The sequence below is a fragment of the Stegostoma tigrinum genome, chromosome 5 (genome assembly GCF_030684315.1).
Source record: "Stegostoma tigrinum isolate sSteTig4 chromosome 5, sSteTig4.hap1, whole genome shotgun sequence".
NCBI lineage: Eukaryota > Metazoa > Chordata > Chondrichthyes > Orectolobiformes > Stegostomatidae > Stegostoma > Stegostoma tigrinum.
Genome location: NC_081358.1, coordinates 129537145 through 129563856, shown reverse-complemented (window position 1 = coordinate 129563856; position 26712 = coordinate 129537145). Strand labels below are relative to the sequence as shown.

Sequence of the window (26712 nt, the reverse complement as noted above, 5' to 3'; positions counted from 1 at the left end):
GCGGAGGTGTTCTGCAAACCGCTTTGCAGAACACCTCCGCTCAGTTCGCAACAAACAACTGCACCTCCCAGTCGCAAACCATTTCCACTCCCCCTCCCATTCTCTTGATGACATGTCCATCATGGGCCTCCTGCACTGCCACAATGATGCCACCCGAAGGTTGCAGGAACAGCAACTCATATTCCGCCTGGGAACCCTGCAGCCATATGGTATCAATGTGGACTTCACCAGTTTCAAAATCTCCCCTTCCCCTACTGCATCCCTAAACCAGCCCAGTGCATCCCCTCCCCCCACTGCATCACACAACCAGCCCAGCTCTTCCCCCCCACCCACTGCATCCCAAAACCAGTCCAACCTGTCTCTGCCTCCCTAACCGGTTCTTCCTCTCACCCATCCCTTCCTCCCACCCCAAGCCGCACCCCCAGCTACCTACTAACCTCATCCCACCTCCTTGACCTGTCCGTCTTCCCTGGACTGACCTATCCCCTCCCTACCTCCCCACCTACACCCTCTCCACCTATCTTCTTTACTCTCCATCTTCGGTCCGCCTCCCCCTCTCTCCCTATTTATTCCAGTTCCCTCCCCCCATCCCTCTCTCTGATGAAGGGTCTAGGCCCGAAACGTCAGCTTTTGTGCTCCTGAGATGCTGCTTGGCCTGCTGTGTTCATCCAGCCTCACATTTTATTATCTTGGAATCTCCAGCATCTGCAGTTCCCATTATCTCTGATACTATATAAGTCCTGCCCTGGTTTGTCTTACCACAACGCAACACCTCATATTTATCTAAATTAAACTCCATCTGCCATACCTTGGACCACTGGCACATTTGATCAAGATCTTGTTGTTGTCTTACATAGCCTACATCACCAAGTTTGGTGTCATCTGCAAACTTACTAGCCATGCTTCCTATATCTCATCCACATCATTTATATAACTGATGAACAACAATGGGCCAAGTGCAGATCCTTGTGGCACATACTGGTCATATGCCTGCAGTCTGAACACATCTCTAACATCACCCGCTGTCTCCTACTGTCAAGCCAATTTTGTATCCAATTGCCCAGCTCTCTCTGGATCAGTCAAGTGACTGAGACAAGATTTTCCACACACAAAGTCATGCTGACTGTCCCTGATCAGTCCTTGCCTTTCCATAGGCATATAAATCCTGTTTCTCACAATCCCCTCCAACAACATACCCACCACTGATATGAGGCTCACCAGTCTCTAGAATCATAGAATCCCTCCAGTGTGAAAGCAGGCCATTCAGCCCATCGAGTCATACTGGCCCACCAAACAGCATCCCACTGAGAGCCACACCCCACTTACCCTATCCCTGTAACCTCGCATTTGCCATGACCAATCCACCTAACCTGCAATCTTTGGATTGTGGGAGGAAACCGGAACACGTGGAGGAAACCCACACAAACATGAGGAGAATGTGCAAACTCCACACATATACAATCACTTGAGGGTGGAAGTGAACCCAGGTTCCAGGTGCTTCGAGACGCAGTGCTAACCACTGAGTCACCGTGCTGCTTATAGTTCCCTGGCTTTCCTGATGAAGGATTTAAGCCCAAAACGTTGACTTTCCTGCTCCTCGGATGATGTCTGACCTGCTGTGCTTTTCCAGCTCCACATTTATTGATTCTAACTTCCAGCATCTGTAATCCTTACTGTCTCCTTTCTTAAATAAAGACACAACATTAGCCACCCTCTGTCGTCTGGCACTTCACCCGTGGCTATTGATGATACAAATACCTCTGCCAGGGGCTCTGCAATTTCTTCCCTAGCCTCCCACAATGTCCTGGGAAGCACTTGATTATGTCACTCAGATGTATCTACCTTTATGCGTTTTAAGACCTCCAGCATTCCCTCTTCTGTAATGTGGGCTCTTTTCAAAATATCACTATTTATTTTCCAGAGTTCCCTAGCTTTCATGAGTTTCCCCACGGCTGATCTTTAAGGGACCCTGTTCTCTCCCTTGTTCCTTTTTTGCCCTGAATATACTTGTAGAATCTCTTTTGGATTTTCCTTAACCTCAGCTGCCAAAGATATCTTGTGTCTCATTTTTGCCTTCCTGATTTTCTTCTTAAGTGTACTGCTACACCCTCCAGGCTCATCAAGGGATTCACTCGATCCCTGTTGTCTATACCTGATTTATGCCTTCTTTTTTTTGACCTCAGGACCTCAATAGCTCTAGTAATCCGTGTTCCCTGCCATGACAGGCTTGCCCTTCACACTAACATGGACATGCTGTTCCTGAATTGTTGTTATCTTGCTTTTGAAGGCCTCCCACTTGCCCGGCACCCCTTTACCTGCAAATAACCTCCCCCAATCAACTTTTGAAAGTAAGTGATTGTTCCCTCCATCATCTCTCATTGGACCATCTAATAGGTTCTCACCTCAGTTCTGCACAATGGTCTTGCTGCAGTCTGCAGCTCGCTGCACACTGATAATCATGGTAGTTTTAAATCTACACAGACTGAAAAGTCAGATTGGTAAAGGGAGCCGAGATGAGGCATTCATAGAATGTTTTCAGGGTAGCTTGTTAAAGCAGCATGTTCTGGAGCCAACTAGAGAATCTGATATACTAGACTTGGTATTTTCCAATGCAATAGAATTAATCAGTGATCTCATAGTGAAGGTGCCCCTAGGTCGCAGTGACCATGATACATTTGAATTTTATATTCAGTTTGGGAGAAGAGGATTGGGTCCGGGCCTATTTCATAAAATTTAAATAATGGTGACTATGAGCAGTTGAAAGCAGAGCTTGCTAAAGTGAATTGGCAAATTAGATAAAGCATGGAATAATAAGTGATGCAGAGACAGACCTTTAAGGGGATATTTCAGAATACAGAGAATAAATACATTTCGATGGATAACTAAAGTTCCAAGAGATGGATTCGTGGTGAACTAGAAATGTTAATGATAATGTTAAATTAAAATATCATTGTACAAAGACAAGTAGAAGACTGGGCAAAATATAAACAATAGCAAAAAATTAATTAGAAGGGTAAGATTAAAGATGAGCGTTAGCTTGCAAGAAATATAAAAAGAGAGTAAGAGTTTCTATAAATATTCAAAGATTAAAAGCGTTAATGAAGTGAGTGCAGATTGAAAGGAAATGTGTCTGGAGAATTAATAAAGGAATGTAAAGAAATGGCAGAAGAATTAAACAGGTATTGTACAAGATACAAGTAACATCCTAGAAGCAGTGATAAGTCAGGAAATGGAAGTTGGGGGATGGGCGGAGCCAGAGAAATGTTACTAAGTAAAATTGTTGGATCTGTGAGGTGACAAGTGTGGATCCTGACAAATTTCATCCCAAGCTCTTAAAAGAAGTAGCTAATGAGATACTGGATGTGCTGTTTTACATTTTCCAAAACTCCCTTGGCTTAAGGATGTTTCCATTACATTGGAAAAGAGCGAATGTAATTCCTTCACTCTGAAAGGGAGACAGAAAGCATGAAATTACAGGCCAGTTAGCTTAAACTTCTATCAGGGGGACAATGTTAGAAGCTACTATTGAAAAAAAGTTATAAGATGATGCTTGGCTAAGTTCAAGGAAATCAGGCAGAGTCACATGGTTCTGCGAAGGGGAAATTATGATTAACCATTCCACCTGAATTCTTTAAAGGAGTAACATGTGGATAAAGGGGAACTATTGGATATACAGTACTTCAATTTATAAAAAGCATTTGATGAGAGCCATTTTAAAGGGTATTTTGAAAAACAGAATATCATTGCACCACAGGGTTTGCTGCTGGGGCATTAACTGTTTACAATTTATATCAATAACTTGCATTAATTGTTAAACTTGCTGATGATGCAAGATAGGAAGAAAAGTATATTGAGAATACGATATCAGAAAGCTACTAACAGACATAGATATGTTAAGTGTAGCAAAGTGTGCAAAGACGTAGCAAATGGAATATCATCTGGGGAAGTGCAGAATTGTTCATCATGCTAGGAAGAATAAAAAGGAAGCTTATAATCCGAACATTGAGAAATTTTAGAGCTCCACGATGCAGAGGCATTTGAGTGTCCTCATGCACGAATTGCAGAAGGCTAGTACGTGGATGCAGGAAGTGCTGAGGAAAGATATTAGAATGTACTTGTTTAATGAAGGGAAATTGAATATGAAAGGTAGGGAGGCTACGGTTCCATGATACAGAGCATTGCTCCATCTACATACAGAGCATGGTCAGTCTGCATCTGGAGTAATGTGCACATATTGATCGTTAAGGAAGGATGTATATGCATTGGAGGCAGTATGGAGACTAATAACTGGAATGAACAGGTTGCCTTATGTGGAGAGGTTGCTTGGGATGGGCTCGACTTGACTGGAGTTTAAAAGAATAAGAGGCAGCTTGATTAAACATATAAAATCTTGTCCAGTCTGTACAGACTGGATATGGAAACAATATTTATTTTGATGAGAAAATCTAGATTCTTTATAAGCAAGGTAGTGAAAGATTATCAGGAATAGGTGGGAATGTGCAGACTATCCATGATCTTATTGAATGGTGCACAATCTTGAGGGGCTAAGTGACCTACACCTGCTCTACAGTTATATGCTTGTACTCAGCACAGGTCTGCAATGTAGAATTTGTTACAGTCTTGCAACGTGGGACTCTTTACAGCCCTGCAAAGTGGGACCTGTTACTGTCCTGTGTTACATAGAATATTACAGCACAGTACAGGCCCTTCGGCCCTGGATGTTGTGCCGACCTGTCATACCAATCTCAAACCCATCTAACCTACACTATTCCATGCACTATCCAATGACAACTTAAATGTACCTAAAGTTGGCGAATCTACTACCATTGCAGGCAAAGTGTTCCATTCCCTTACTACTCTCTGAGTAAAGAAACTACCTCTGACATCTGTCCTATATCTTTCACCCCTCAATTTAAAGCTATGCTCCCTCGTGCTCGCCGTCACCATCCTAGTAAAAAGGCTCTCCCTATCCACCCTATCTAACCTTCTGATTATTTTATATGTGTTCATATGTTCGTAAGATATAAGGGTAAAATTAGGCCATTCAGCCCATCAAAATCTATTCTGCCATTTGATCATGGCTGATATAGTCCTCACCCCCATTTTTCTGCCTTCTCCCCATAAACCTTCAACCCGTTACCAGTTAAAAATCTGTCTAACTCCTCTTAAATTTACTCACTGTCCCAGCATCCACCGCACTTTGGGTAGCAAATTTCACTGATTCACAACCCTTTGGGAAAAGTAGTTTCTTCTCAATTCTGTTTTAAATTTGCTACCCCTTCTCCTAGAATGTCCCACAAGAGGAAGCATCCACTCCACATCTATTTTATCTATACCTTTTATCATCTTGAATACCTCAATCTAATCTCCCCTCATTCTAAATTCCAGACAGTATAGGTCTAAACTGTTCAATCTCCCTTCATTTGACAAACTCCTTATCTCTGGGATCAATCTAGTGAACCACATCTGAACTGCCTCCAATGTCACTATATCTTTCCTCTAATAGGGGAACCAAAACTGTGCACAATACTCTAGGTGCAGTCTCATCAATGCGTTGTATAGTTACAACAATACTTCCTAACCTTTATATTCATTTCTTTAGCTATGAAAGCCATTCCATTCACATTTTTTATTATCTGCTGTACCTGCTTGCCAGTTTTCTGTGAATCATGAACAAGGACGCCCAGACCTCTCTGAACCGGAACACCTTGAATTCTCTCCCCATTTAGAATATAGGTTGCCATTCTATTTTCTGACCAGAATGCATGGCCTCACATTTACCCACGTTAAACTCCATATGCCATCTTCTGGCCCACCCTCATAACCTATCTATATTCATTTGTAAGGTTCTTGTTTCCTCATTGCAATTTACTGTCCCGCCTCATTTTGTGTTGTGCGCAAATTTGGTTGTAGAGCCTTCTACACCTGTATCCAAGTCATTAATGTAGATTGTAAATAGCTGGGTCCAAAGACTGAGCCCCGTGGCACCCCTCTTGTTACTACTTGCCATCCAGAAAAAAAACTCATTTATCTCGACTCTCTGTCTTCTGTCCATCAGTCAGTCGCCTGTCCAAGCTTATAAAAGACCCCTTGATCCAACCTTGTGAATTAACCTTTTGTGCGACACTTTTATCAAATGCCTTCCGCAAGTCCAGATATATTGCATCTACAGGATCCCGATTATCCACTTTATTTGTTACATCTTTGGGAAATCTAACAAATTAGTCAAACATGATTTGTCCTTCATAAAACTGCGCTGACACTGCATTTTGACTTTGCTGATGTCCTGATATTGCTTCCTTCATAACTGATTCTAACACTTTGTCAACAGCCGATGTTAAACAAACTGGTCTGTAATTTCCACATATTGCCTCCCTCCCTTTTTGAATAAGGGCGTTACATTAGCGTTTTTCAAATCCACTGGAATCCTTCATGTTTCTGAGGAATTTTAGCATATGATCACCAATAGATTCACTATCTCCACTGTTACTTCCTTTAAATACCCTAGGATGTAGGTCATCAGACCTAAGGACCTTGTCTGTCCTCACTCCTCATAGTATGCTCAGTGCCTTTTCCCTATCAACGTTGATTGTTCTAATTTCTACCCTTACTAATGCCTCTGACTTGCCTGTTCCAGCAGGAATGGTACTGTTGTCCTCCGCTGTGAAAACTGAGGCAAGGTACTGATTTAGTATCTCTGCCATTTCAGCGCTCCCCACTATTAATTCTCCAGTTTCATCTTCCAAGGGACCAGCATTCACCTTAGCGAATGTCTTCCCTTGTATCTACCTCCAAAAGCTTTTTCTATCTTTTTTCATGTTTTGTGCCAGTTTTTTGTCATAATTTACCTTCGCTCTTTTTTAGTTCCCCTTTGTTTATGTTTGGAAGTTTCCCAATGCTGTTGCCTGCCACTGGCCTTTGCAATATGGTATACCATTGTTTTCGACTTTTATCAATTTCTTGACCTCCTTGTTTAGCCATGGATATTTTTAAACCCCCTTACCAACTTTCTTCTTCACTAGGATATATTTTAGTTTTGTTGTGGGACCCGTTACAGTCATGTGCTGTGGGACTCATTACAGTCCTGTGCTATGGGACCGGTTAAAGGCCCGTGCATTGACTTAGTGTCATTCTGCAAATACTCACTCGGTGTGTCACAGTCAACACAGAATCCATTCCCTCGCATGTTCCGAATTGACTGGATAGCGATGGCGTCACTCTGGCTTCCCAATCGAGACTAAACCAAAATGGAGAAAAACATAATTTATCAGGATGGTGCCAGTTTTCATTCAGAAGCAGGGATATTCAGTCCAAAGGCACATTGCTTTTAAAGATATAAGCCTCGGTTTCTTCCAATATCCTTCAGTCAACTCACTCCTCACACTGCAAATATTTGTGCCCCCAGCACAGATCCCTGCGGTACTCCACCAGTTAAAGATTGTTATCCTGAAAATCACCCCTCATCCCAACTCTCTGTCTTCTACTAGTTAGCTAATCCTCTATCGAGGCTAATATATCACCCCCAACACCACGGGCTCTTGTTAAGTTGCCTCATGGGTAGTACTTCATTGCACGCCTTTTGGAAATCCAAATATATTACATCAACTGGTTCCCCTTTACCCATCCTGCTTCTATCTTCTAAGAATTGTAGTAAATGTGTCAGAACATGATTTCCCCTTCCTGAAGCCAGGCTGGCTCTGCTTGATTATATCATGTATTTGTGACTGCTCTGCTATTACCTCCTTTATAATGGACTCTGGCATCTTCCAAATAACAGACATTGACCTGAGTAATATTTACCTGCTTTTTGTCTCCTTTTCTTTCAAAATAAAGGTGCTACATTGGTAGTTTTCCAATCCTCTGGGACTTTTCTACAATCTAAGAATTCTTGGTTGTTAATCTCAGTGTTTCCACTATCTCTGTAGCCAAGTCTCATAAAATCCTCAGATACAACTGATTAGTCTTTAATCACATTAGTTTCCTTAGTTGTGGCTAAAGGCAGATATCCCATATACTTCACTCTACATCTTTAACTCCACTCTCTTCCTCTTTTCCTCACTCTACCCTCCTCCCCGTATCCCTCACTCCACCCTCTGCCCAAATCTCACTCCACCTACTGCTATGTCCCTTACTCCACCCTCTGCCCATATCCCTCACTCCACCCACCCCCATAACCCTCACTTCACCCTCTGCCCATCTGCCCATATCCCTCACTACCCCCTCATCCTTCATCCAGCCTATCTCCCTCCCGTTCAATGCCTTCTCTCTTCAGGAGCTGTCTCTCTGGACTATACTGTCTTTACAGATAATGTATTCCATCATCTGTTCTCCTTTTTGGGTGAAATGGATTCCTCTTCTTGCTCCTACTGTCCTTGGTATTTACTTTCTGCTGCTGGCATTTGAGCACAGGCTGTGCTGGCTCCATCCACTTTTTCTTTCTTTTCACATCATCCATAGCTGCATATATAAAGGAATATTCTAATTAAATTCTTTATCGCTGCCTGTCACAGACCTCTGTACATCAGTGGCCTGTCACCTGTAATAATACTACCTGCTAACACACTGTACCTGGGCCAGGCCCAGGCTGCTGCCTGACAGACAGGAGGCAGCAGCTGCCAGAGCTTAGAATACAATTTGCTCCACGCTCTCAGTATTGTTAGATATCAGAAAGACAGAGTTGTCACTAACCAGTAATTTCATTGCAGAACAGTGAGTAAACTGTATTTTGCTCACACTAATCGGGTAAGCTTCAATACTGGAGAGGAGGTGATGCTTACACTGAGGCATGTACATTGTAATATGAGCAACTCAGTCATGCTGGCTAGAATTCCAAGATTATTCAGAATGAACAGCAACCAGCTTACAAATCAGAAAACAGGGAAGGTGTTCACAGTGCTTACTCAGTGTGCGTAAAGGTGGTCACTCATTTGAGTGTTTGGAGACACTTTCTGTGCTATCTGAGGTCCTAGCACCCAGTGACGGAGAGGTGCAACAGAAAGGTGATACCTTATTTTTGCTGCTTTCACACGACTGTAGACTGGCAAAGATCTGACTCTCAACCACCAGCACCCATGACTCCCTCTCCTCAGAGTTCGAGGCCTCAAAATGCCACGTTTGTCCAGTCAATGATACAATCACAAACTCGTAAGATTCCTCACCATCTGTGAAACAGAGAGCAAGAGAGTGGGACAGTCAGAATCAAAATTAGCAACATAGCAGAATTTACAGCATCAAATACCACCCTCAAAAACCGACTCACCCCTCATTAATACACAGCAGCCACTTACCAGGACACCCACCCCACCCACAACCCCAAACGCCGCACCTACCTAAAACCCCAAACCCCACACCCACGTACAACCCCACATCCACCTACAATACCACACCCACCCACAACACCACACACATCTACAACCTCATATACCAACCTACAATTCACACAGCACCCTTAGCCCACACCTGAAAAACTACCCTTAAGCCACCAAACACAGCACTCACAACTCACATCCCACACAGAACCACAGCCTCCCTCCCCAGACAACATCCACAACTCTCGCCCCTACCCTTCACTACCACCCTTACAATGCAAAAACACCTCACCAACATGTACCACCCAGATGCACTGAAACCCATCCACATGCAAAATCCACTCACAGAAATTCAAACATACTCCACTTCTTGTTACCACACCAACAAACATGTATCAAACCTCGTGCTGTCCCTATCCTGGGACTGTTTGATTAGGGACAGTATAGAGGTAGCTATACGTTGTATCAAACCTCGTGCTGTCCCTATCCTGGGGCTTTTTGATGAGGGGCAGTGTAAAGGAAGCTTTACTCTGTATCTAACCCTGTGCTGTCCCTATCCTGGGGCTTTTTGATGAGGGGCAGTGTAAAGGAAGCTTTACTCTGTATCTAACCCTGTGCTGTCCCTGTCCTGGGAGTGTTTGATGAGGGGCAGTGCATTTAGTTACAGGTCAAACTGTTGAAATCTTCTACTGTACTTCACTGCTCAATCACATTCTCAGCCCAGAGTAGAGGAAGTGTTCAGTGTTCACACTGTGGCTATTTCCCCTCTTCACATTGCGGGACTGTTTGTGATGGTGTGCATGCCAACTGTCCCATCCCTCTGAAATCCTCAAATTTATTTTTGTTATGATTCCACTGAGTGTGAAAATATTTTAAGAAGAAAGCAAACACCCCAAGTCATGGAAAGAAAACTTCTAGTTAAGATTTCATTTGTAAAACTTTTCCTGTAACAAACCAACTAAAACCAACATCATTCAAACATTAACAGGTGAAGGATATTTCAAATAAGAAGCTAAATTTCACTATAATTTATGCAGTGAAGATATGCTTTGACTAGGTACAAACATTCACATTGTTTCCTGCACAGATGTGAGACTAATTGCAGACTCAGTCTTTCCAAATTGCAAGATTTTTCACTTCCCATTTCATCACTCTATCTTTGAGGCATCTTCACCATCAGCTGATCTCCATTTTGAGTCCAACGACAGAGATACAATATTAAGGCACATCTCAATCAACCCTCCATCATTTGGGTCATTACAGAATTTTTGGCACAGAATCCCAGAAGAACCCATCCTCTCATCTCTTCCCATGGTTTGGTGGGTTCTGGCATCACTGCACCTGTTCTGGTGCATATAGGTACCAATGATATAGGTAAAAAACGGGATGAGGTCCTACAAGAATTTAGAGAGTTAGGAGCCAAGTTAAAAAGTAGGACCTCAGAGGTAGTAATCTCAGGATTGCTACCAGTGCCACGTGCTAGTCAGAGTAGCAATGAAAGAACAGACAGGATAAGTGAATGACTTGAGAGATGGTGTAGGAGGGAGGGGCTCAGATTTTTGGGACATGGGACCGGTTCTGGGGGAGATGGGGCTATTGCAAATCGGATGGCCAGGACTGGAACCAATGTCCTAGGGGGTGCTTTTGCTAACACTGTTGGGGAGGGTTTAAACTAATGTGGCAGGGGGATGGGAACCTAATGAGGAGGTTAGTGGACAGTAAGGAGGTAGTAAGGAATTAGATAATGAAGTCAGTGTGACTAAGGGGAAGAATAGGCAGAGAGCAGATGATGAACACAAAGGGACAGGTGGTTTGAGGTGCATTTGTTTTAATGCGAGAAGTGAAGTAGGTCAGACAGATGAACTTAGGGCTTGGATTAGTACCTGGGAAGAATAATGCTATTGCAATTACTGAAACTTGGTTGAGGGAAGGGTAAGACTGGCAACTAAATATCCCAGGATATAGATGCTTCAGGCAGGATAGAGTGGGAGGTAAAAGGGGTGGAGGAGCTGCATGACTGGTCAAAGAAGATATCACAGCTGTGCTGAAGGAGAGCAACATGGAGGACTCGAGCAGTGAGGCAATATGGGCAGATCTCAGAAATAGGATTAGTGCGGTGACAATGTTGGGGCAGTACTACAGACTTCCCAAAAGCGAGCGTGAGATAGAGGTACAAATATGAAGACAGATTATGGAAAGATGTAGGAGCAACAGGGTGGTGGTGATGGGAGATTTAATTTTCCCAACATTGACTGGGATTCACGTAGTGTTAGGGGCTTAGATGAAGCAGAATTTGTAAGAAGCATCCAGGAGGGTTTTCTAGAGCAGTATGTGAATAATCCAGCTCAGGAAGGGGCCATTCTGGATGTGGTGTTGGGGAATGAGCCCAGCCAGGGGGTTGAAGTTTCAGTAGGGGATTACTTTGGGAACAGTGATCACAATTCTGTAAGTTTTACAATACTCATGGACAAAGATGAGAGTGGTCCTAAAGGAAGACTGCCGAACTGAGGGAAGGCCAACTATAGCAAAATTCAGCAGGAGCTGGGGAATGTGGGTTGGGAGCAGCTGTTTCAGGGTAAATTCACATTTGATATATAGGAGGCTTTTAAAGAGAAGCTGATTAAAGTGTAGGACAGACATGTCCCTGTGAAAATGAGGGGTAGAAAGGGCAAGATTAGGGAACCATGGATGACCGGTGAAATTTTCAGACTAGCCAAGAGGGAAAAGGAAGCAGACATGAGGTCTAAGATAATAAAATGTGAGGCTGGATGAACACAGCAGGCCAAGGAGCATCTCAGGAGCACAAAAGCTGACGTTTCGGGCCTAGACCCTTCATCAGAGAGGGGGATGGGGGGAGGGAACTGGAATAAATAGGGAGAGAGGGGGAGGCGGACCGAAGATGGAGAGTAAAGAAGATAGGTGGAGAGGGTGTAGGTGGGGAGGTAGGGAGGGGATAGGTCAGTCCAGGGAAGACGGACAGGTCAAGGAGGTGGGATGAGGTTAGTAGGTAGCTGGGGATGCGGCTTGGGGTGGGAGGAAGGGATGGGTGAGAGGAAGAACCGGTTAGGGAGGCAGAGACAGGTTGGACTGGTTTTGGGATGCAGTGGGTGGGGGGGAAGAGCTGGGCTGGTTGTGTGGTGCAGTGGGGGGAGGGGATGAACTGGGCTGGTTTAGGGATGCAGTAGGGGAAGGGGAGATTTTGAAACTGGTGAAGTCCACATTGATACCATATGGCTGCAGGGTTCCCAGGCGGAATATGAGTTGCTGTTCCTGCAACCTTCGGGTGGCATCATTGTGGCAGTGCAGGAGGCCCATGATGGACATGTCATCAAGAGAATGGGAGGGGGAGTGGAAATGGTTTGCGACTGGGAGGTGCAGTTGTTTGTTGCGAACTGAGCGGAGGTGTTCTGCAAAGCGGTCCCCAAGCCTCCGCTTGGTTTCCCCAATGTAGAGGAAGCCGCACCGGGTACAGTGGATGCAGTATACCACATTGGCAGATGTGCAGGTGAACCTCTGCTTAATGTGGAATGTCATCTTGGGGCCTGGGATGGGGGTGAGGGAGGAGGTGTGGGGACAAGTGTAGCATTTCCTGCGGTTGCAGGGGAAGGTGCCGGGTGTGGTGGGGTTGGAGGGCAGTGTGGAGCGAACAAGGGAGTCACGGAGAGAGTGGTCTCTACGGAAAGCAGACAGGGGAGGGGATGGAAAAATGTCTTGGGTGGTGGGGTCGGATTGTAAATGGCGGAAGTGTCGGAGGATAATGCGTTGTATCCGGAGGTTGGTAGGGTGGTGTGTGAGAACGAGGGGGATCCTCTTGGGGCGGTTGTGGCGGGGGCGGGGTGTGAGGGATGTGTCGCGGGAAATGCGGGAGACGCGGTCAAGGGCGTTCTCGATCACCGTGGGGGGAAAGTTGCGGTCCTTAAAGAACTTGGACATCTGGGATGTGCGGGAGTGGAATGTCTTATCGTGGGAGCAGATGCGGCGGAGGCGGAGGAATTGGGAATAGGGGATGGAATTTTTGCAGGAGGGTGGGTGGGAGGAGGTGTATTCTAGGTAGCTGTGGGAGTCGGTGGGCTTGAAATGGACATCAGTTACAAGCTGGTTGCCTGAGATGGAGACTGAGAGGTCCAGGAAGGTGAGGGATGTGCTGGAGATGGCCCAGGTGAACTGAAGGTTGGGGTGGAAGGTGTTGGTGAAGTGGATGAACTGTTCGAGCTCCTCTGGGGAGCAAGAGGCGGCGCCGATACAGTCATCAATGTACCGGAGGAAGAGGTGGGGTTTGGGGCCTGTGTAGGTGCGGAAGAGGGACTGTTCCACGTAACCTACAAAGAGGCAGGCATAGCTGGGGCCCATGCGGGTGCCCATGGCCACCCCCTTAGTCTGTAGGAAGTGGGAGGAGTCAAAAGAGAAGTTGTTGAGTGTGAGGACGAGTTCAGCTAGGCGGATGAGAGTGTCGGTGGAGGGGGCCTGGTCGGGCCTGCGGGACAGGAAGAAGCGGAGGGCCTTGAGGCCATCTCCATGCGGAATGCAGGTGTACAGGGACTGGACGTCCATGGTGAATATGAGGTGTTGGGGGCCAGGGAATTGGAAGTCCTGGAGGAGGTGGAGGGCGTGGGTGGTGTCACGGACATAGGTGGGGAGTTCCTGGACCAAAGGGGAGAAAATGGAGTCCAGATAGGTGGAGATGAGTTCGGTGGGGCAGGAGCAGGCTGAGACGATGGGTCGACCAGGGCAGGCAGGTTTGTGGATTTTGGGAAGGAGTTAGAAACGGGCCGTGCGGGGTTGGGGAACAATGAGGTTGGAGGCTGTGGGTGGGAGGTCCCCTGAGGTGATGAGGTCATGAATGGTGTTGGAGATGATGGTTTGGTGCTCGGGTGTGGGGTCATGATCGAGGAGGCGGTAGGAGGTGGTGTCGGAGAGTTGGCGTCTGGCCTCGGCGATGTAGAGGTCAGTGCGCCATACTACCACTGCGCCACCCTTGTCTGCGGGTTTGATGGTGAGGTTGGGGTTGGAGCGGAGGGAGCGGAGGCCCAGTCCCTGTACACCTGCATTCCGCATGGAGATGGCCTCAAGGCCCTCCGCTTCTTCCTGTCCCGCAGGCCCGGCCAGGCCCCCTCCACCGACACTCTCATCCGCCTAGCTGAACTCGTCCTCACACTCAACAACTTCTCTTTTGACTCCTCCCACTTCCTACAGACTAAGGGGGTGGCCATGGGCACCCGCATGGGCCCCAGCTATGCCTGCCTCTTTGTAGGTTACGTGGAACAGTCCCTCTTCCGCACCTACACAGGCCCCAAACCCCACCTCTTCCTCCGGTACATTGATGACTGTATCGGCGCCGCCTCTTGCTCCCCAGAGGAGCTCGAACAGTTCATCCACTTCACCAACACCTTCCACCCCAACCTTCAGTTCACCTGGGCCATCTCCAGCACATCCCTCACCTTCCTGGACCTCTCAGTCTCCATCTCAGGCAACCAGCTTGTAACTGATGTCCATTTCTAGTCCACCGGCTCCCACAGCTACCTAGAATACACCTCCTCCCACCCACCCTCCTGCAAAAATTCCATCCCCTATTCCCAATTCCTCCGCCTCCGCCGCATCTGCTCCCACGAAAAGACATTCCACTCCCACACATCCCTGATGTCCAAGTTCTTTAAGGACCGCAACTTTCCCCCCACGGTGATCGAGAACGCCCTTGACCGCGTCTCCCGCATTTCCCGCGACACATCCCTCACACCCCGCCCCCGCCACAACCGCCCCAAGAGGATCCCCCTCGTTCTCACACACCACCCTACCAACCTCCGGATACAACGCATTATCCTCCGACACTTCCGCCATTTACAATCCGACCCCACCACCCAAGACATTTTTCCATCCCCTCCCCTGTCTGCTTTCCGGAGAGACCACTCTCTCCGTGACTCCCTTGTTCGCTCCACACTACCCTCCAACCCCACCACACCCGGCACCTTCCCCTGCAACCGCAGGAAATGCTACACTTGTCCCCACACCTCCTCCCTCACCCCCATCCCAGGCCCCAAGATGACATTCCACATTAAGCAGAGGTTCACCTGCACATCTGCCAATGTGGTATACTGCATCCACTGTACCCGGTGCGGCTTCCTCTACATTGGGGAAACCAAGCGGAGGCTTGGGGACCGCTTTGCAGAACACCTCCGCTCAGTTCGCAACAAACAACTGCACCTCCCAGTCGCAAACCATTTCCACTCCCCCTCCCATTCTCTTGATGACATGTCCATCATGGGCCTCCTGCACTGCCACAATGATGCCACCCGAAGGTTGCAGGAACAGCAACTCATATTCCGCCTGGGAACCCTGCAGCCATATGGTATCAATGTGGACTTCACCAGTTTCAAAATCTCCCCTTCCCCTACTGCATCCCTAAACCAGCCCAGTTCATCCCCTCCCCCCACTGCACCACACAACCAGCCCAGCTCTTCCCCCCCACCCACTGCATCCCAAAACCAGTCCAACCTGTCTCTGCCTCCCTAACCGGTTCTTCTTCTCACCCATCCCTTCCTCCCACCCCAAGCCGCATCCCCAGCTACCTACTAACCTCATCCCACCTCCTTGACCTGTCCGTCTTCCCTGGACTGACCTATCCCCTCCCTACCTCCCCACCTACACCCTCTCCACCTATCTTCTTTACTCTCCATCTTCGGTCCGCCTCCCCCTCTCTCCCTATTTATTCCAGTTCCCTCCCCCCATCCCCCTCTCTGATGAAGGGTCTAGGCCCGAAACGTCAGCTTTTGTGCTCCTGAGATGCTGCTTGGCCTGCTGTGTTCATCCAGCCTCACATTTTATTATCTTGGAATTTCCAGCATCTGCAGTTCCCATTATCTCTGAGACATGAGGTCTAGGTGACTGAAAACAGACAAAGCTTTGGAATAATATTGGGGACGTAGGACCAATCTGAAATGAGGAATTAAGAAGGCTAAAAGGGGTCATGAAGTATCTTTAGCGAACAGGGTTAAGGAAAATCCCAAAGCCTTTTATTCATACATAAGGAGCAAGAGGATAACTAGACATCGTAACCAGAGCATGAATCAATGGGGACTCCATAGTTAGGGGGAAGAGATAGGAGATTCTGTGGGAACGAGAGAGACTCGTGGTTGGTGTGTTTTTGGGATCCTTACGGGGGAGGGGGAGCAGCCCCAAGTCATGGTCTACATAGGCACCAACGACACAGGTAGGAAAAGGGATGGGGATGTAAGGGAGAAATTCAAGGAGCTAGGGTGGAAACTTAGAGCTAGAACCAACAGAGTTGTTATCTCTGGCTCGTTACCCGTGCTTCGTGCCAGCGATGCACGAAATAGGGAGAGAGAGCAGTTGAACATGTGGCTACAGGGATGGTGCAGGAGGGAGGGATTCAGACAAATGGATAACTGCGGCTCATTCTGGGGTGGGTGGGACCTCTGCAAACCGGATGGTCTACACCAGAACCAGAGGGGTAGCAATATCCTGGGGGGGGGATATTTGCGAATGCTCTTTAGGAGGGTTTAAACTAATTTAGCAGGAGAATGGGAACCTGAAGTGTAGCTCCAGTGTACAGGAGGTTGAGAGTAGTGAGGTCATGAATAAGGTTTCAAGGTCGCAGGAGTGTACAGGCAGTCAGGAAGGTGGTCTGAAGTGCGTCTACTTCAACGTCAGGAGCATCTGGAATAAGGTGGGTGAACTTGCAGCATGGGTTGGTACCTGGGTCTTCGATGTTGTGGCCATTTCGGAGACATGGATAGAGCAGGGACAGGAATGGTTGTTGCAGGTTCCGGGATTTAGATGTTTCAGTAAGATCAGGGAAGATGGTAAAAGAGGGGGAGGTGTGGCATTATTCATCAAGGACAGTATTACAGTGGCAGAAAGGACATTTGATGAGGACTCGTCTACTGAGGTAGTATGGGCTGAGGTTAGAAACAGGAAAGGAGAGGTCACCCTGTTGGGAGTTTTCTATCGGCCTCCGAAAAGTTCCAGAGATGTCAAGGAAAGGATTGCAAAGATGATTCTGGATAGGAGCGATGGTAACAGGGTATTTGTTATGGGGGACTTTAACTTTCCAAATATTGACTGGAAACGCTACAGTTCGAGCACTTTAGATGGGTCAGTTTTTGTCCAGTGTGTACTGGAGGGTTTCCTGACACAGTATGTAGACAGGCCAACAAGAGGCGAGGCTACATTGCATTTGGTACTGGGTAATGAACCAGGCCAGGCGTTAGATTTGGAGGTAGGTGAGCACTTTGGTGATAGTGACCACACTTCGGTTACGTTTTCTTTAGCGATGGAAAGGGGTAGGTATGTACCAGAGGTCAAGAGTTATAGCTGGGGGAAAGGCAATTATGAGGTGATTAGGCAAGACTTAGGATGCATAGGATGGAGAAGGAAACTGCAGGGGCTGGGCACAATTGATATGTGGAGCTTGTTCAAGGAACAGCTACTGTGTGAGCTTGATATGTATGTACCTGTCAGGCAGGGAGGAAGTGGTCAAGCGAGGGAACCGTGGTTTACTAAAGAAGTTGAACCTCTTATCAAGAGGAAGAAGGAGGCTTATGTAAAGATGAGGCATGAAGGCTCAGTTAGGATGCTTGTGAGTTACAAGTTAGCCAGGAAGGATCTAAAGAGAGAGCTAAGAAGAGCCAGGAGGGGGCATGAAAAGTCTTTGGTAGGTAGGATCAAGGAAAATCCTAAAGCTTTCTATAGGTATGTCAGGAATAAAAGAATGATTAGAGTAAGATTATTGCCAGTCAAGGACAGTAGTGGGAAGTTGTGCGTGGAGTCCGGAGAGATAGGAAAGGTGCTCAATGAATATTTTTCGTCAGTATTCACAAAGAAAAAAGATAATGTTGTCGAGGAGAATACTAAGATACAGACTATTAGACTAGACAGAATTGAGGTTCATAAGGAGGAGGTGTTAGCAATTCTGAAAAGTGTGAGAGTAGATAAGTCTCCTGGGCTGGACAGGATTTATCCTAGAATTGTCTGGGAAGCTAAGGAGGAGATTGCAGAGCCTTTGGTTTTGATCTTTATGTCGTCATTGCCTACAGGAATACTGCCAGAAGACTGGAGGATAGCAAATGTTGTCCCCTTGTTCAAGAGAGTGGAGACAACCTTGGTAATTATAGACCAGTCAGCCTTACTTTGTTTGTTGGTAAAGTGTTGGAAAGGATGATAAGAAATAGGAGTGAGAATCATCTAGAAAGGAACAATTTGATTAGGGATAGTCAACACGGTTTTGTGAAGGGTAGGTCATGCCTTACAAACCTTATTGAGTTCTTTGGGAAGGTGAATAAACAGGTGGATGAGGGTAAAGCAGTTGATGTGGTGCGTATGGATTTCAGTAAAGCGTTTGATAAGGATCCCCACAGTAGGCTACTGCAGAAAATACGGAGGCATGGGATTGAGGATGGTTTAGCGGTTTGGATCAGAAATTGGCTAACTGTAAGAAGACAGAGGGTGGTGGTTGATGGGAAATGTTCATCCTAGAGTTCAATTACTAGTGGTGTACCGCAAGGATCTGTTTTGGGGCCACTGCTGTTTGCCATTTTTATAAATGATCTGGATGAGGATGTAGAAGGATGGGTTAGTAAATTTGCAGATGACACTAAAGTGGGTGGAGTTGTAGACAGTCCAGAAGAATGTTGTAGGTTACAGAGGGACATAAATAAGCTGCAGAGCAGGGCTGAGAGGTGGCAAATGGAGTTTAATGTGGAAAAGTGTGAGGTAATTCACTTAGGAAGGAGTAACAGGAATACAGAGTACTGGGCTAACGGTAAGATTCTTGGTAGTGTGGACGAGCAGAGAGATCTCGGTGTCCATGTGCATAGATCCTTGAAAGTTGCCACCCAGGTTGATAGGGTTGCTAAAAAGGCATAGGGTGTGTTAGGTTTCATTGGCAGAGGGATTGAGTTTCGGAGCCATGAGGTCATGTTGCAGCTGTACAAAACTCTGGTACAGCTGCACTTGGAGTACTGCTTACATTTCTGGTCGCCGCATTATAGGAAGGATGTGGAAGCATTGGAAAGGGTACAGAGGAGATTTACCAGGATGTTGCCTGGTATGCAGGGAAGATCTTATGAGGAAAGGCTGAGGTTCTTGAGGCTGTTTTCGTTAGAGAGAAGACGGTTAAGAGGCGACTTAATAGAGACATACAAGATGATCAGAGGATTAGATAGGGTGGACAGTGAGAGCCTTTTTCCTCGGATGGAGATGGCTAGCATGAGGGGACATAGCTTTAAGTTGAGGGGTGATAGATATAGGACAGATGTTGGAGGTAGGTTCTTTACTCAGAGAGTAGTAACGGTGTGATATGCCCTGCCTGCAACACTAACTTTAAGGGCATTCAAGTGGTCGTTGGATAAACATATGGATGATAACTGAATAGTGTAGGTTAGACGGGCTTCAGATTGTTTTCACAGGTCAGTGCAACATTGACGGCCGAAGGGCCTGTACAGTCCTGTAATGTTCTATGTTCTATGTTCCAAACTCTCAGACAGTATGTTACAGACCCTAACCAATCGAGTGAACCTGCTTCCCCAACACTCTCAGACAGTACATTCCAGACCCTAACCCCAATGTACCTGCCTCTTCCATGCTCTCAGTCTACCTATGCTGTGAATTTCAAAGAATTATGTACCCGAATCCTTCGGTCTCTCTGTTCTACTATGCTACCCAGGACCCTACCTTTACTGTATAAGTCCTGCCCTGGTTGTTTTACCAAAATGCAATACCTCACATTTATCCAAATTAAATTCTATCTGCCACTCCTTAGCCCTTTGACCCAATTGATTGGATTTCTTTGTGATGTCAGCTGACCTTCTTAACTGTTCAGTATGCGACCATCCGCATACTTACTAATCATGACTTCTATACACTCATCCAACTTGTTTATATTATCGACAACAGTGGACTCAGCACAGTGGGTGCAGAGTCAATTGAAAATTTTAAACGGAATTTTTCCTTCACAGATATGACAGGCCAAATGGCCTTCTCTGTGGGTGGAATGGTGACTCAGTGGTTCAATTCCAACCTTAGACGGTCATCTGTGTGGAGTTGGCACACTCGCCCCATGTCTGCTTGGGTTTCCACCACATGATCCAGTTTCCCTCCACGGTGCATGCATGTGCAGGTTGGGTGGATTGGCCACACTAAAAATAAATTGCTCCAATGCATCCAAGGAGCAGGTTAAGTGGTAAAAGCATTATGCAGAGTTAAGGGAAGGGAGTGGGGTTGGGTCCGGGTGGGATGTTCTTCAGTGGGTCGATGCAGACCTGATAAGTCGAATGGCTTCTTTCTGCGCTGTAGGGATTCTATGATTTCTTTGATTTATCCTTTAGCCATTCTACGATTCTATGCACCAACAGATAACTTTGCAGCTAGTTAGTGGCTGGGAGCAGGAACGAGCATCTCCATTTAATGTTTACTCTTCGAGATTTATATAACTAAACAAGGTAGTCAGGGTAACCAGTCCAACCTAATCTTACTTGGATATCATCCCATGTACCTACCTTGCATCCAAATTTCTTTACCATCCTCTGCTTCTCATTTTGCCTGTTGTTCAATGTTGACATGGTCCCTGCTTCAGTCACTGGCTCAGGCAGAGGAATCCACAGACTCACAACGGTCTGGGGAAAAGAATCTTCTGCTCTTCGTCCTGAACCTCTGATGTTTAAATTAGTTTCCAGGTCCTCACTTCTATATTACTAGAAATAGTCTATCTACTTTCTTTATTTATTCATGGGATGTGGATGTTTCTGTCTAGGCCAGCATTTATTACTCATCTCCAATTCCTCAGAGGGCAGTTAAGACTTAAACACATTACTGTGGGTCTGGAGTCACATGTCGGTCAAACTGGGTAAAGATGGCAGATTTTGCTCCCTCCAGAATATTTCTGACTCTAACTCATTCTTCACAACTTTTAACATCTCCGATAAATCACCCTGTCATCTCCTGCTCCACTCCAACTTTTCATGGCTTTCTTTGCAGCTGTATTCCCTCATACTAGGCAGTATCATGGTGAATTTATCCTGTTCCACCTTGAATGTAACAATTTCCTTGCGATAGTGTGACCCAAAACCACAGCACACTCTCCAACTGTGATTTACTGAGGTTTTACATGGATTCATCATTACATGTCCATTCTTAAACTTTAGACCCCTTGGCATTCTCCCAGTATCTATGAAATTGTTTGAAATAAATCTGAATCTTCAAACTGCTAAAGCTCTTGCACATCATCCAACCATTCCCAAAGTAGGACTGTTATTCTTCAACATTTCTTTTTACTCATTCACAGGATGGATGTGGTATTGTGCCTAAATTGTGTAAGACAGACTGTTGAACTTTTTCCCTTATTTGTCCACTTAACACCAGGAAGGACTGTAATGTTAATTTTTAGCGTAATTTCTTTATTCTTCTACTTAATCTAAGAACAATGGTAATGCTTTATTTTTAACTTTGTTTCTCCATGTGAAATTTGTAGGTAAGTTTTGTACCTCAGTACCTTCTTATCTATGATGGTGCCATGTGTGGCGACATTGTATACTTTTCAGTGTCCTCCTGTGCTTCTGCATTTCAGTCCACGTAACAGCAAAGCTTAAATTCACAAAAATCAAAATCAATTTGAGTTGGACAAGGTGCAGGGGAGATGTGTGTTTGTGCAGATATAGATGTGATTCTACCAACAGGACACCAGGAAGGAGGTGAAACAGAGACAGTAAAATATTGTAGCGTGACAATGTTGCAATGTTACAGTACTGATGCTACTCGGCCTGCTGTGTTCATCCAGCTCCACACCTTGCTATCACAGTAAAATGTTGTTTCACTCTGCCTGGGGACCTTTAATTAAGGGGTCATTTCAGGTGCAGTCAGAATGTATACCTCACTGGACCACTCACTCTCTTTTCAAACCCCCAACCCTTCCTAAAAATTGACTATTCACCGATAGATGGAACTGGGTCCCTGAGTCTGATTAGTGAAGGCAGCCAGTGAATAGTGAATGAGAACAATCTCCACACATACTTGATCTCATAGCAAACGGATTAGTAATTACCTAATTAGGGTTATGCAAATACCATGCTCATTAGCATAATGCCTCATTCCCTGAGCTGTGTAAGCTGTTGGCCAATTGTCTCCACACAAGACAAACAGCAAAAAAATTATCTGTAGCGGCACACAGCTCAGCAACTCAAACTGATAACTTCATCCAGCCCTTACTCAGTGCCTGGAAAATCTCAGGGCTCTAGAAAGGGAGTGGTTTCTTCTTGGCCTGGGACTATTTAGAATATTAAGAGGAAGAATCTTCATCGAGATTAGGTAAACTCAAAGATCCCAGAATGGACTGAAGACCCTTGAGACTTAGAAAAGCTGGGATCCAGGAAGGGGGTAGGTGATCCCAAAGCTGGGAGAATTTGAGGAATCTAGTGGTGGAGTAGGTCTTTCCATGATGGGGAGAATCCTGGAGATCTTGTGAGAGAGATGGGATCTGCTGGGGCGAGGAGTTCCCCAGAGACCTGAGTGGGATAAGACCTTGCCTTAGATGATGGGTAGGTACAAAAAACAGCAGAGAATGCTGAGGATTCCAGTTATTGGAAAATGGAGCATCTCTAATGCCAAGTCTGAGAATTCTAAAGATCAGAGAAGGCAGAACTTTCTACGTTGACTCATTCATGGAATGTGGGTGTTGCTGCATGGCCAGCATTTATTTCCCATCTCTAGTTGCTTCTTGAGAAGGTGGTGTTGAACAGCAATCCATGTGCTGTGGGTATACAGATAATCCCTTAGGGAGGGAATTCCAGGATTTTGATCCAGTGACACTGAAGGAACAGCAATATATTTTCAAGCCAGTATGGAGAGTGGCTTGGGGGTAAGTTGCAAGGGGTAGTGTTCCCATGTATCTGCTGCCCTTGTCCTTCTAGATGGAGGTGTTTGTAGGTTTAGAAGGCTCTGCCTGAGGATCCTTGCTGCATTTCCGCAGTGCATGTTGTAGATAGTACACACTGCTGCTACTGAGCATCGGTGGTGGAGGGAGTGAATGCTTGTGGATGTGGTGCCAAACAAGCGGGGGCTGCTTTGTCCTGGATGGTGTCAAGCTTCTTGAGTGTTGTTGGAGCTGCACCCATCCAGGCAGGAAGAGAGTTGCTCCTGACTGGGAAAAATCTGGTGGATGAGGAGTAATCTAATGTGTACTTCCAACACTGAACATAGAACAATTTCCTATATGTTTAAATAGTGTTTATATGTTGTGTGTGTTGAGAATATACTGTGGAGTCCCCTCATGGTGGCCGTTTTAAGAAGGAGATTGTGGTTGATGGTCAGAGCTACCTCCTGCTTATCCGGGATGAGGGAGGACCTCCAGAGGTGCAGGTAAGCAATGACACTCCAGCTGCTGAGCTGCACAATGTAACTCTGTGTTTCCAGTCACAACCAGTTGTATGCTCACTAACTTCTCCCAGATCAGCACTAAGGGAGAGGTGAGCTATTCAGTATTGGACCCTGGCAGTAAACTTTGCAATGTCATGTACCTGAGCTCTTCGTGCTTAATGTCTCTTCCAAAAGAAGGCATCTGGTTTTGATAGAACAGAGAATGTTTCCTACTGCTGGTGGGCTCAATAACCAGAAGTTATAATTTGCAAATTGATAGAGAAAGATTGAAAGGGCAGCGAAAGAGAAATCCGGCCACCTGGACAGTTTCTGAGATGGGGAAACTGATCCCATTCATAAGTTCAAAAGGAAGTTGGGCAGGAACTAGGGAATGATGAACTTACAGCATCATGGACAAAAAACAGAAATTGCTGAAAAAGCTCAGAACATCTGTAAAGAGAAATCAGAGTTAACATTTCAAAATGAGAAAGGGTCACCAGACCCAAAATGTTAACTCTGATTTCTCTCCACAGACGTTGCCAGACCTGCTGAACTTTTCCAGCAACCTCTGTTCTTGTTTCTGATTTACAGCATCTGCGGTTCTTTTGGTTTTTATTCGGGGTTTGAGGTGTGAATGACTGGTAATTAAAAACTGTGACAAGCTTGAGTATATGATGCAGTTCTGTACTAGCCAATTCCAGTCAACCCAATGCAAGGTCAGAACATTAAACATAAAGTTTTCCTACCTGATGCTGTCTGGCCTGTGGAGTTTTTCCAGCATTTTCTGCTTATATTTACTGTCCGATCAATGCTTCACTAAGACCCTTCCTAGTTGTCAGAAAATCACCTCACCATCCTAGTGGTAATCAGTGAAGTCAGTCACCTTCCCATCTAAGGACAGGTGATTTAAGGAAGTGTCTTTAAGGAGGAGAATAAACTAAATGGCTGTGCAGTGCCTCTTTAAGAACAGCTGGATTTGATGCTGGTGTCTAAATAGTTGTAATGTTTTAGTCCAGCAGTCAGTGAAACTCATTTATTTCCCTAAACCAGTCACTATTAAGGAGTTCAATAATCAGTGAGCTCATTAAAATACCTTATAATAATGAGAAAGAAAGGGACATCTCTAGCTCCATTGTTCCTAATGGACAGGATAAGAAGATGGAAATCTCTCATCTCACGCTAGATAAACCAGTCCGAGAACTCAATCGGTTTCTGGAACTTGCCAATACACAGCAACGCAGCAGGAAGCTTTTGTCATTACATTTCTGCACTTCTTATTAGCATCAGTCTCTGTTTGTGTTGCACTCGGACTGACGTCAGCACAATTTGGGCTATTACTTTACACCTGCAGCTTTGCGTGCTGCGCATCTTTGCAAACCATGTTCTGAGAGCAAGTTTAATCCAACACTCAAGTTGAGGACAGGCCAAGGAAGAAAATACTTGCACTTAAACACTTCCCATCAGGATATCCCAAAGGATATGACTGCTAATGAATTACGTTCTTAAGTACAGCCATCATTTTGTTGTTGAAAACTATAACAGTCAATTTGCACACAGCAAGCTCCCAAAAACAGTAATGTGATAACGATCAGATAGAATTCTATTTTCCTCAAACTGGGATATTTAACAACCGGTCAAATGAACTGTCAGGTCATTGGAATAAGGCTTTGTCCAAAGGTAGACAGCTCTGGAACTGTACCGTATTACAAAAAGGTTAGATTAGTTACAGGCTCAATCCCCATTCAAGTAGAGGGGCATCAAAGCATTTAACCTTGTAATCACCGCTGACAGCATCACTAATTGGGCAGGGTGGCAGCTGTTTTGACTCCATTGCATAGGTACAAGATTAGGTCACCTAGCCCTTCAAATGAATGCATTTCTTTTACTTTCTTATGATAGCAGCATTGCTGGTGAAGCCAGCATTTATTGCCTTCCCCTAGATGCCCTGGAGAAGATGGTGGTAAAGAACTGCTGCAGTCTTCAGGAAGCAGTGACAACAAACGTGCAGGTAGGCAGGAGCTTCTTGGATTGTAATTTATTTGCAGAGGGTGGTGCACCCGTGTAACTGCGATAGGGTTAGGGGTAGGGTTAGGGTTATCGTTTCCCAAGAGTAACAGTTCACTTGTTTGCTAAGTGATGGCAGAGGAGAATTGGTAACACACAGGTTTTGAGAAGTCAGGCAGTAAGCTGAGTGTAAAGGGCGGCACAGTGGCCCAGTGGTTAGCACTGCTGCCTCACAGCGCTAGGGATCCAGGTTTGGTTACAGCCCCAAGCAACTGTCTGTGTGGAGTTTGCACATTCTCCCCCCTGTCTGTGTGGGTTTCCTCTGGGTGCTCCGGTTTCCTCCCACAGTCCAAAGATGTGCAGGCTAGGTGGATCGGCCAAGCTAAATTGCCCGTAGTGTTCGGGGGTGTGTAGGTGAGGTGGGTTACGGGGGATGGGTCTAGGTGGGATGGTCTCAGGATTGGTGTTGGGCTGAAGGTTCTATTTCCACACTGTAGGAATTCTAAGATTCTATGAAGTTACTTGCCTCAAAATTCCTAGACTTTGACCTCTTCTTGGTGATAACTCACCTCGTATTTCCCAAAGCCCATCTCTCATCTACAGGGTGCAAGTCAGGAATGTGACAGTTTACTCCCCGTGACTCTAATGGGACAGAGGTAAGGGATGGGAAGGAAGAATCTCCCTCTTCCCCTCCACCATCCTCACTCTTCCCGCACCCTACCCCTCCCCTGTCACGTGTTGTCCTTTTCTGCACACGCAGTCTTTGCGTATTGTGTCAGTGAAAATTTTGGTGAGGACATAATATATTTTTGTGCATTTCTGCATGAGCCATGTACACAGTTGAGGGTGTCTGCACATACGGCTGCTCTATTAATTTCTCAATCCTGCCACCTTTGATACATTGTGCCCACATGCATGGTCTCTCAATGCCTACACCCTTATTGGAAGTGAACCCTTTAGTTTAGATTGTCTCTCTGTATTCTTCTCACCAAAACAAAGCACTTTACAATTCCCTGTGTTGAACTGCATCACTCACTTG

General features: G+C 45.8%; 1 protein-coding gene across 2 annotated transcripts in view; it reads right to left on the bottom strand.

Moving 5' to 3' along the window:
* Nucleotides 1-26712, bottom strand: part of agap3 (ArfGAP with GTPase domain, ankyrin repeat and PH domain 3) — a 591490-nt gene that overhangs the window by 37496 nt on the left and 527282 nt on the right. For both annotated transcript variants that reach the window (XM_059646307.1, XM_059646306.1), the window contains exons 12-13: nt 9007-9161; nt 7147-7237 (exon numbers count right to left, since the gene is read on the bottom strand). In XM_059646307.1, the coding sequence (XP_059502290.1) occupies nt 7147-7237; nt 9007-9161 (246 nt within the window). The remainder of the gene's footprint in view (nt 1-7146; nt 7238-9006; nt 9162-26712) is intronic.